The sequence below is a fragment of the Notothenia coriiceps genome, unplaced genomic scaffold (assembly GCF_000735185.1).
Source record: "Notothenia coriiceps isolate Sejong01 unplaced genomic scaffold, NC01 NC01_scaffold00021557, whole genome shotgun sequence".
Lineage (NCBI taxonomy): Eukaryota > Metazoa > Chordata > Actinopteri > Perciformes > Nototheniidae > Notothenia > Notothenia coriiceps.
Window position 1 is genome coordinate 140,262 of NW_011354258.1, and position 11,602 is coordinate 151,863.

General features: G+C 41.5%; 1 protein-coding gene across 1 annotated transcript in view; it reads left to right on the plus strand.

The window, feature by feature from the left end:
* The window catches only part of LOC104953361 (heterogeneous nuclear ribonucleoprotein F-like), an 18,033-nt gene extending 8,043 nt beyond the window's left edge, over nucleotides 1-9,990 (plus strand). Inside the window, exons 2-7 of the mRNA XM_010780299.1 lie at nucleotides 7,731-7,904; nucleotides 8,516-8,649; nucleotides 8,912-8,982; nucleotides 9,082-9,217; nucleotides 9,621-9,666; nucleotides 9,867-9,990. Of these exons, the coding sequence (XP_010778601.1) occupies nucleotides 7,731-7,904; nucleotides 8,516-8,649; nucleotides 8,912-8,982; nucleotides 9,082-9,217; nucleotides 9,621-9,664 (559 nt within the window). The 3' untranslated portion in view covers nucleotides 9,665-9,666; nucleotides 9,867-9,990. The remainder of the gene's footprint in view (nucleotides 1-7,730; nucleotides 7,905-8,515; nucleotides 8,650-8,911; nucleotides 8,983-9,081; nucleotides 9,218-9,620; nucleotides 9,667-9,866) is intronic.
* The last annotated feature ends 1,612 nt before the right edge of the window (nucleotides 9,991-11,602 follow it).

The following is an 11,602-nucleotide window of genomic DNA, read 5'->3' on the forward strand; positions in this document are numbered from 1 at the left end:
TGAAGCTGCTGACTCTCTCCACCGTAGTCCCATTGATGGCGATGGGGGCGTGTCCCTCTCCCTGCTGCTTCCTGTAGTCCACAATCAGCTTCATGGTTTTGCTGATGTTGAGATGGAGGTTGTTATCCTGGCACCAAGATATCAGAGTTCTGACCTCCTCTCTGTATGCCGTCTCGTCGCCCTTGATAATCAGGCAGATTGCAGTCGTGTCGTCCGCAAACTTGATGATGGTGTTGGAGCTGTGTGTGGCCACGCAGTCGTGTGTGTACAGGGAGTAGAGGAGTTAACTCCAGTTAGTATTTACTTTTTACATATAAAAAACACATGATATGATCAACTACTGTAATACAAATGTACCCAATATCTTCTGAAGTCTCTAAAAAAGCTCCACACTGAGAAACTACAACACTAAAATGATATGACACATATTTGTTGGCAATACAAATATAATATAATATTCTAGAATAATAAAATATTCGAATATAGGCCATTGTGCTTAACTAGTAATTGTACTTTCGCCACTTAACAGTAGTACATTAAGCTGATAATTTATTAATTTACTTTATATTACTCTGCAATGGGCCAGAGAGCAGAATGAGAACCTTTTCTTATTATACTTTAAGTACATTTTAATTTAAATACTTTTGTACTTTTGTACTTTTACATAATTACATTTGAATTCAGGACTTTTACTTGTAATGTAGTTTTTAGGATATTATTTAAGTGACACTGAGATGTATAGAAATAGAAAAAGGTATACAACATTGTGCAGAGAAATCAGGCAACTCTTATTTTGTTTATTAATTGATACTGTATTGTTTTGTTTTCCAAATATTCTTGTGTATTGTTTGGTGGAAGTTAAAATGTCAGTCCAGTTATACAGTATGTGTAGTCCTTCTTGTGTCTGTGTGAGACATGTTATTGTGTTTTTTTAGTGCTTAGAGATGTGCTCCATTGTATCTTTTGAGATTGCTTACCTTTATCCCTGTCTTTTTTAAGAAAGTTGCTTATTTTCTCTTGAGTTTGTTTTGTAAATTGGGTGAGCCCTCTTTGTTTTAATTCAATTTCATTAACACATTATCTATTGGTTTGCAAATCAGTTTCCTCTTTTTATTTTCCTCCCGGTTATTTGATCTGTTACCCTTTTACTCCTAGGTTATAAAGGAACGTAACAAATATGACCTCTATTGTGTTGAGTGACTCCTCTCATACTGGTTCTAAATTAGATGCCAAGCTGCGGTTAGCTCGGGAGCGAGGGTTTCAGGTCCAGGGAGCTGGAAATTCAAAAGTTGGAGGCAGACACAGCTATCCAAATGTGTCAGCTAGAGCTGCAGACAAGTTTAGATGTTACCTCTTCTGGTACACAACCGTTGTGACGTTCTGCTGCTGCCGCTTTGATGTGAGTATTAACATTCTGCTGGTTCCAATCTTTCGCAAGATTGAAGTTGAGTCCTACTTTAGTGTGTTTGTTGTTGCTTGCTTTGATGGCTGGAAGATGTGTGGGCCATACTTTAACAGTGTAAATTAGTCTGGAAGGCTCAGACGGATTGCTCTTCTCTTCCTGTTTAAGATACTCGTGTGTATGACAAGGTTTAAGGTGCTATCCTAAAGGCATATGGGTTAGGGCCTGAGGCCTACGACAGTGTTTCTTTCATGGGCTCTAGAAAGCACCTGGCCAGACCTTTGTTGACTTTGCAATGGAGAAAAGAAACCTTCTAAAGAAAAAGGTGTAAGGATATTAAAGAATAAGACATGGCTGCAGTGTGTGAGCTAGAGGAATTTAAAAACTGTCGGCCCAAACATACTGTTTAGCAGAATGTCACCAACCTGCAGCAGGCTGCCACGATGGGTTTATGCTAACCAGGGCCGCCCCTGGCCAACTTGTGGCCCCATGCAGAGTTATATGATGAGGCCCTCTGTGTCTCGAGCGTCAACGGGGGCGGGGGTGGTTGCTAGTGGAGCCTCGCAGCAGCAAAACTGTGGCGCGCGTACACTGTAGGTGCGCCGCATTTGCGCTTCCCTCAGCAAAATGAAGCACCCTCCGCAAGCTGAGGCCCCCTCCGCGAGGTGAGGCCCAACGCAGTCTGTGTGATCGGCCTGTAGGGAGGGGCGGCCCTGATGCTAACGCACAGTAGTGTTTTTGATCATCATCTTTCATACCAGAAAGTAGTGATGTTACGTATTGCACCGAGGCTTCGGAGCATGTGTCGAGTAATCCCGGAAGTTTTTTGTGAAGCTTGTATCGAGGTTTGTGTCGTTTTGGGCCAGTGATGTCACCGATGACAAACGAAGCCTCGCTGCCCCTCAATACCACGTGACTGCTTCAGAAAGTGCTTTAGATCGGTTGAACCACAATGCTGACAATAAAACAAAACTTTACATGTTTGCTAACCGTCAAGCCCTCGAGACATATATGTGTCAGTTTTGAGATTTCGTCAAATTTCGTTGCTATGGTAAAAAAATGGTCGCCGTGAAACACGGTTTTCTCATAAATCCAGTTAACATGCTCCAAACGGCACAAAACTTCACAAGTTTCATAACGATGCAGCCCTCAACACATCTAGGCGTATTATGGGGTGTCATCAAATTCCGTTGTCATGGCGACAGATCACTCGCCGTCAAACACAATGTTTGTGTTACTGCTGTAACTCAAAGACATTGTCCGACCGGCCTGAAACTTCCCACATTTGCCAACGGCCAAGTCCTCGAGACACCTAGACACGCACGTTGACGTGCGGACAACAGCCTGCGGAGCGTCGAAGACCCGCTCAACGCTGCTTGCAGCTTTAATTTTTATTTTATTTTAACTTTACATTTTTAATTGTTCATTAAGTAAAAGTTGAACATATGTGACCTCCTTCTCCCTCAAAGATAGAAAAGGGGAAACCACCTGATGCAGAGAGGGAGGAGGCAAGAGACTATAAAAGATGAAGTGTAAAGAGAAACGGGGACGTTTGAGAGCTTGAGGAGTTTTTGAGGCTAGATTTTGGGTCTAGGCTCTTGGGCCCTGGGCCCTGGGCCTGGGCTCCTTTAGACGGCTTGAGGAGATTTTCACTTGTGAACCTATTAATTTTGAATTTTGACTTTGTGTCTTTGTTATTTTTTGGATTCTTGTAAATCCTCTATTTTTGTTAAAACCTTAATACAACCGGTTTCTACTTTGTACATTTTGATCCCATTCCTGGTCTCTCTCGTGGTCTCTGAAGGTATCTGCTTGGTCTTAGAGTGAGGTAAGAACACCCTTACCTGGAAAAGGCTGACATTAGTTGATGATTTGGATTTCAAATTGTTTAAGGGGAATAGAAACCCTTTTTAAGTTAAACTATAGTTTCACATTGGTCACTGTGGTTGATGTGGTTTTGATTGATGTTGAAATATGACATATGCTCTGCTGATTTGGTAATGTCACTGCTGTGATTAATATCACAGCAGTGACATTACCAAATCAGCAGAGCATATGTCATATTTCAACATCAATCAAAACCACATCAACCACAGTGACCAATGTGAAACTATAGTTTANGAGAATGTAACAATTGCCCAGTCCCCTCTGATGTTACACTGCAGCCTGCCTGTGACGACAGAGTCCAACCCACACAGTCGTGTGTCCAAACATGTCCTACGAATACCTTACTACAGCTGCCCAGCTACTACTGTTTGTAAACGTAATCATGACACTTACATTGTATTTTCATTTCAACTAATTGTACTTTCTATACCCTGCTTCATAAAACAATACTGCATCCCTGTGCTCCTCCGAGTCGTCTCACAGTCCGGGGATTGAAGAAGCAGCGTGAGGGACACAGACAGGGAGGCTGCTTTACTTCATAAAGGAAATGGGCTGTCAAATTAAAAAACATAGTGCGCTAAAACGCTGAATAACCTGCTACGTGGTTATTAGGGAAAGGAACATAAGTTGACAAAGATGAGGCTGTTAAACGGGCAGCGGGAACGCCGCTGTGTGTGAAAGAGAACGAGAGGATGAGAGAGAGAGAGATAGAGAAGAGAGAGAGAGAGAGAGAGAGAGGAGAGAGAGAGAGAGAGGAGAGACTGCATCGTGCACAGTAAGCTGATCCTGAGCAATTAGATAGGAGAGCTGCGGTCGTGCTGTCCTCACAACTCTTATGAATCCGGGTACCGGGGACAATTGATATTTTGTTCTTACTCTGAACTGAGTTTTGCTTCCCAACAACCTGCCGCACTGGCTCGCTACGACGCCCCGCCCCCGTTCAACAGCACAGAAAGCGGCGAGATGCATTTCCTTAGGGAATCGATAAGCAGAAACCGGAAACTAACATTTCGTAAAAAAAAACAAATACGCTCGCTCAATGTTGGAAACGGTTCCGAACCGGAACTGGATTTTGACCCACCCTATATATTACCACATCATGTGTAAATATGTGACAGGAATCTCAGAACAAAACTACAACCCTACATGGTTTCTGAGTTTCAGCGTTTCTTCTGCCGAACATATGTTAGCATGAAATATACTCAACACATATCTAACATGCACCTTGGTCATGAAAAGATGTGTGTACATCATTTGAGCTTGGTTAGTTCTAAATTTAGTTCAATTATTATTGTATTGTATTACTCTGAGGTAGAGATGGAGTACTCGAGTCCTGGACTCTGACTCGAGTCGGACTCGAGTGCCGATTTTTGGGACTCGTGACACGACTCAGACTCGCGCACTGATTGAAGCGGACTCGGACTTGTGAATTCTCGCGCACAATGACTCTGACTCGTGAATTCTCGTGCACGATGACTCGGACTCGACTTGTACATTGACGCTTCGACTTGGACTCGGATTCAAGCAAATTCTGTCTGGAGTCAGATGTACTCTGTCCTGGCGCGTGAACCTGCGAGGCGAGTTCACGTACTGGGCGCGCCCCAACTATTCCAGCCTAAAGAGTCTAGAGAGACACCCCGAATCGTGCTCTAAGCTTTCGCACATTTTGCTTCCACATTGGGAAAGAGCAGCGCAAAATGCTCGTTATGTGGAAAAAAGAATGAAGAGAAGGCTCCATAACACATACTCTTGGGTGACTCGGACTTGGACTCGGACTTGGACTTGGACTCGGACTTGGACTCCGACTTGGACTCCGACTCGACTCAGACTCGACTCCGACTCTCCCTAGGTGACTCGGACTTGGACTCGAAAAGTGGGGACTCGAGAGTGACTTGCACTTGTGAATTGGTGACTTGACTACAACACTGCTCTGACGACATTTCTTCTATTGAAAAGGAATCTAACTTCGATACAACCAACGTTAATATCTAGGCCGGCTCCGATACCGAGTTCCGGTGCTGATAAGGCTCCGGAAAACGGCCGTCCAATCTTTTTAGGACTTCAAAACCCCCCAGAATCTACACACAAGATCACCTTAATCTGCTTAGGGGGCGCTTACAGCGTGGCCTCTAACACCAGCTGCCTGTCGTATCACTTATTTCAGGCACTAAAGCGTTGGTTCCCGACCGCCAGGATAGCAAAACGGAGTGTGTAGTGTAGTAGGTGTTGGTGGGCTGGTAGAACCCCAGAGCAGTATCGAAACTGCCCCTGGAGGAGAAACCCCGTGTCGTTGGGAGACCCCCTGGTAATTAAGGCAGCTTCAGGACCCACAATCCCTAACCCCCTCTTTTGATCCCCAGTTATACCAATCAAAACAATGCAATTGTAATATCAAACACAGCCAGAGTCAAACATTAATATCACAGCAGTGACATTACCAAATCAGCAGAGCATATGTCATATTTCAACATCAATCAAAACCACATCAACCACAGTGACCAATGTGAAACTATAGTTTAACTTAAAAAGGGTTTCTATTCCCCTTAAACAATTTGAAATCCAAATCATCAACTAATGTCAGCCTTTTCCAGGTAAGGGTGTTCTTACCTCACTCTAAGACAGAGACACCGACAGACTACCTGTTCCAGAGACTAAACTAGAGCGCCGACCCAGAGCACAGGAACAGGAACGACAAAATGTACAAATATGAAAACGAGCGTGGTATTACAAGGTCTATTACAACCAAAAATCGAGTCGATTACCAAGGAATCCAAACAACAACAGACACAAAGTCCCAAATTCAATAAACCTTAACTAGGATATAGTCAACAACGTGAAAAATCTCCTAAGCCACTCCTAAAGGAAGCCCACCGCGCAGACAAGACCTCGCGACCCAAGCATCTGAGCTCAAAATACACTCAAGCTCTCAAACGGTCCCCAGTTCTCTTACATATACATTTTATAGGTTCTTAGACCTCCTCCCTCTCTGCATTTCACAGAGTAGGTTCCCCTACTCTTCTACTCTCTTGGCAGGAGCAGAAAAGCAACTCGCTCACATATGGTTCACTTTTAACTACCCATGACAATTGAGGAAACCTGTAATATGAATATAAATTAAATTAATATTAAGACTGCAAAGCAGTGCCTTTGTCAAGGTGAGAGTCTTCGAATCGCTCCGCAGGCTGTAGTCCGCTACAGTCAACCCTCATGCCGATCAATTCTAGGTCTGTCTCGAGGACTTGGCCGTTGGCAGACCCCATCGTGCGAATCACGCTTTCACCGACATCGGTACAATGCATGAAGTATCCAGCAAGTACTAACTGATTGATCACGTTTGACGGCAGCCCAAAGTCGCAAGCTCGCAGCCAACAGGACATGCCTACACTCCAACTCCTAGAACGCCTACCTAGGGTTTGAATCCAGGCTGCCATAAACCGTCTGAACTTGTGAAGTTTTGGCTCAGATGTATTGGTCTGCCATGTAAACCACTGACATATTTAATGATGCACCTCCCTGGCCTATTCATCTCGCAGACACAACCTGGCGTATAGCAGGCGTGGTAGCAGCTACACACCATGTACAAATCTCAAAACTAACGCATATATGTCTCGAGGCTTGACGGTTAGTCCTCAACCACTGTAAGATCTGATCGTTGTGTTCGGAGCCATTTGCAGCAGGACCCTAATACAATATATCCATGCTTACACTCGCCTCCCGATGCGCGCGTGCNAAAATATTAGGCTAAACTATTATATCAGTATTATAGCATAATAAGATTTGTAAACGTTTTTATCCTGTGGTGGCTGCTTATTATTGTTTGATCCAAACATGTCTAAGAACCCCAGAGCGTTGTGAAGTCTAGTTAAAGGAGACCTATCATGCTATATTTGAATAATATATTGTAGGGCCATACCTATATAAGTTATATTTATACATTTTCTTTTTCAAAATACCAAACAGATCATGCATTTTAGCCATGCCTCATTTTGCTCTATTTTGCTCTCCTCCACCCCTGTCTTTGCATGCGCTGCAGCTGACCACGCCCCCCTGCAAAGGAGGGGGCCGAGGTCATGTTACCATGCCACGGCAACCTCTCATTCCCCTGATTGGTGGAGAGTTGGCCATATAGGCGGAGCTCCTCGTCACTGATGTCAGACTATTTTCAAATCTGTATCAGATCCGTTGCAGCCTCTTTTTAAGAGATTTGGGTATGGAGGAAAAGAGAGAGGGTTGTGTTTTCTGACACTCGGTGAGTTCCCTGGAACACCGGGGACACATATTCATGTATAAAAGATGTACAAAAGTGCATTTTGCATGATAGGTCCCCTTTAAGTTACATATGTGATGTGATGTGATAAAGGAAAAAGGTTTTTATATTTCAGAGGTAGAACGATACAGGAAAACATCATCTATATTTGAAAAAAGGTATTTTTCTTAAAAGCCAAATATTTCATTCAGTGTCTTTGCGTCCCTCAGGTTTGGAAATAGTGGGGAGTGGGATCACCTTCATCCAAAACCGCAGAGGGAAAAACTCTGGAGAGGCCTTTGTGCAATTTTCCTCTAAAGAAGCAGCTGAGGAAGCTCTGCAGAAAGACAGAGAGCTCATTGGACAAAGGTAGGATGCTGCTGCGCTCACACCACCCGTAATCTGTTCACTTCCAACTGACAGCTGCTGGTGTTACTGTGCAAATACCAGAAAACTCCTTTAACCCTTGTTAAACCTCAATGTTTAAAAAGAATAGTACCTCTCAGGACAACAATGTGTTGGATAGGGTAATAAAAAAAACTGCCATTTTTCCACCTTCACTGAGTTACATTTCTTAACTACTAAATACCAAATATTTATTTATTTTCAGAATCTAGAGCCTTTTTAATGCAAGTTTGTTTAATAAAGACACTGTTGCCCCAAACATGAGAACTGTTTCTGGTAGAAAATGGTAAGAAACTACAATTTTAGAGGTACCGCTTTAGATTGAAAAACAATGTAATAATAAAATGAAGGATTTCATGTTTTAATGGACAAGGGATCAAAAACTGTGGCTCTCAACGGAGATATACTTATTACAGGAATCTGACATTGAACATCCAAAATACAGGGAGGGAGGGAGGGAGGGAGGAGAAACTCACCTCTGCCAGAATGTTTAATTAACACAGGCACAATGCTAAAAAGCAATCAACCTAGTGAGGCACAAGGGATATGCTCATCACCTGTTGTTTGATTTGCAGATACATCGAGGTGTTTCCCAGCAGTACTGAGCAGATCTACTCCAGTTGGGTCGGGAAGAGTAGTTCAGTTTCTCCTCAGACCGGCACTCAGTTCACAAACAGGAGGAAGGCCTCTGACTCATGGGACAGACAAGGTGAGGGCTTTTTAAGGCACGGTAGCTTAAACACTAGATGGACTTAATCAGCAGTTTATTTACAAATTATTTTTCTATTACACTAACACAATTCACACAACCTAAACTGTGGTAATACATGTTTTCTTTTAAAACTGATTATCTCTTTAGCTGTTTTAAGTGGTGACTTATTAAAGATAATAAATGTATGTTGGCTTTTTTTTTGTGGTAAATGATTTATTTTGTATTTACTGGTGTAATCTGTTTATATATGCTCCATCAGGATCCCCTCAGGGCCACCACATCCACATGAGAGGACTTCCTTACCAGGTGACCGCAGAAGACGTTGTTAAGGTAAAAACGAAATAACTCAGAAGTTGAAGATGGTTGTCTTGTTTTATTAAAGGTCAATCAATATCAATTTGATATTTTATGAGTGTTTTTCTCCCGCAGTTCTTCAGTCCTCTAGTTGTGTCTAAAATCACCATTGCGTGCAGTCCTGAAGGGCGGCCAAATGGAGAGGCCGAAGTTTACTTCAGCACCCACCAGGACGCCTTGAGCGCCATGTCCAGAGACAGAGATTACATAGGTGAGAACAGAGGGAAAGCTGGTGCTGGTGTAGATATGGTGTTTGTTATTTACTTTCATTTGTCAGGATGTTATAGCTTTTTTTTTTTATGTCACCATGATGGAAATAATGTCCATTACTTATTATTTATCCTCGTACAACGCCTTCGTATTCTTAACAGTTCCGTTTATTTTTTAATGTACGTTATCATTTTAGATAAAATCAACAGTCAACAACATCTTATATGTATGTTATGGTTGAAGCATCTTAAATGTGATTGGATGTCATCTTTACTATATTCCTCAGTTTTACTGGTCTGCTAAAACATTATTTGTTACATTATAAAAAAAATGATATAATAATCACTGCTGTGTTTGTGTCACTGTGGGTTTAACTGAACATTTGAACCTTCTTTGATTTTTAGGACAAAGATATGTGGAGTTATTCCTGAACTCTTCAGAAGATTGAAGGTGAGAAACACTGAATTAGGTCCACAACGTTTAAAATTCCAACTTGAAAAAATCTGCTGCATTTCTTCATTTCTAAAAGACAGTTTATTATTAGATATTCTAATATATTTAAATTTGAATTAACTTGTTTTACCTTACTTAATCTCTGCTATACTTTTCAACTCTGGATGTGGTTTGACATATTGTAACGTCTCCTGCAGGTGAATGCCGTCCCAGATGCCAAAAAACACACATACAGTACAATTGTATTTATGTTCAACCCTACTTGGACTTCAAACAAGAAACATTCCTTGTGTCAAAATAAAAATAAGTTTGTAACTGGAACTGTGTGAGATTCAGCTGAGTTTTTCTTCAACTCCTCCATAATGATGCTTGCTAATCTGCTTTGAAGGTGTAGGGAAACCAAACCTTTTAATTATTCTTGTCAATACAATTTGCAAAATTGTGGACACTTTTACTCTAAATCTGATGTTTCAATATCCCCTAAACTTAGGAAGCAATTAACCAAACGGGCCTCCCCTTATAGTATAACCTATTTCACATTTGACCACCACCATTGTATTAAGCAATGAAAATAGCAGCATGATTCTTGGCATATTGGGCACCATGTGCTAGTTGATTCACCTTTGACATAACATCCAATTATGTAATCAATTTACAGAAAGTGCTTATGCTTTACAAAAAGTAGCATCTAAAGTGATTTGTGTTTCGATCAGAAATAAAAAGGTTGATTTGAATGGTAAAACTAATTGCAGATACATCTTGTCAAAGTTGTGTCGGTGAAGCAAAGATAACTTATTGTTAACAGTCATCCACTTTAACCTAAGAGCTTTTTATCTATTCTAAAAATTAAAATAAATCTATACAAAATAGCTCAAAGCAACAAAGAACACCATGCACACTGAAAATGTCTAGAAAAACCAGAGGATAACTCGGCTGAGGAGGCAACAGCAGACATGGTGAAGAGAGGGACAACAGTGACTGTCCTAAAAAATCAGAGCTCGCTACTGGACCAGATTAACTGGCTGACCTGGGAACCCAGCAGAAAGCGAGGAGATCAACTGCACCCGAGCTCCAAGCAACATTTCAAGGAACGGCTTCGAAGCTTTCGACATCGGGATATCTGATAAGTAGCCTATGTTTCATAAATGCCTTCTTTAATGGATGCTCCTTTCTGAATATCTTGGTTGAAAAGAAACATCAATAATACGGCTATTTTGAGGCAACTGAGACAATTATTTTTTCTCTTTTTTCCTTGCCTTTACTATTATTTTTCTCCCTACCCAAAGGTTGAGACCAAATTGAATAGAAGGCTTATACCACGGGCACATGTGGGCCAAATATTGGGTCGGTTGGCTCCTCTGTATTCTATGGACCATTGTATCAGCTTAAGGGCTGAAGAGGGCCCCCTTCCATAACTAAGAGGAAGATACTTTCCCTCCACACTCCAAGGCCCAATATGTGGCCTTAAACCTGGAAGTCAATGTCACTTATGTTTGTGGATATTACTTTGTTATACTTTTTTTGGTTATAGTTTTGGATTTTATTAATGTTATATATATACAACAGGGGATGTGAGAAATGATTTAAATGTAGGAACTCATGGATTTAAAATAAAGGCAAATAATCACCATGAAAAGTAAAGGGCCAATTAAAGTAATTACATACAATGTGAACGGTCTGGGAAATCCAATTTTTAAAGTAATGTCAAAATTAAAAAGAGATGGAGCAGAAATAGCCCTCCTTCAGGAGACTCATCTAACAGAACAGGAACACCAAAAACTTAAAAAGTGGAACTTCAGTCCATATTCATCCTCTTACAGAAAGGGATCCAGGAGGGGCGTAACAATCTTAATCTCCAGTAAATTAAATTTTGAATGCACAAAAGGACAAAGATGGGAGATATGTACTTATTCGGAGAAATTTGGAGGGTACT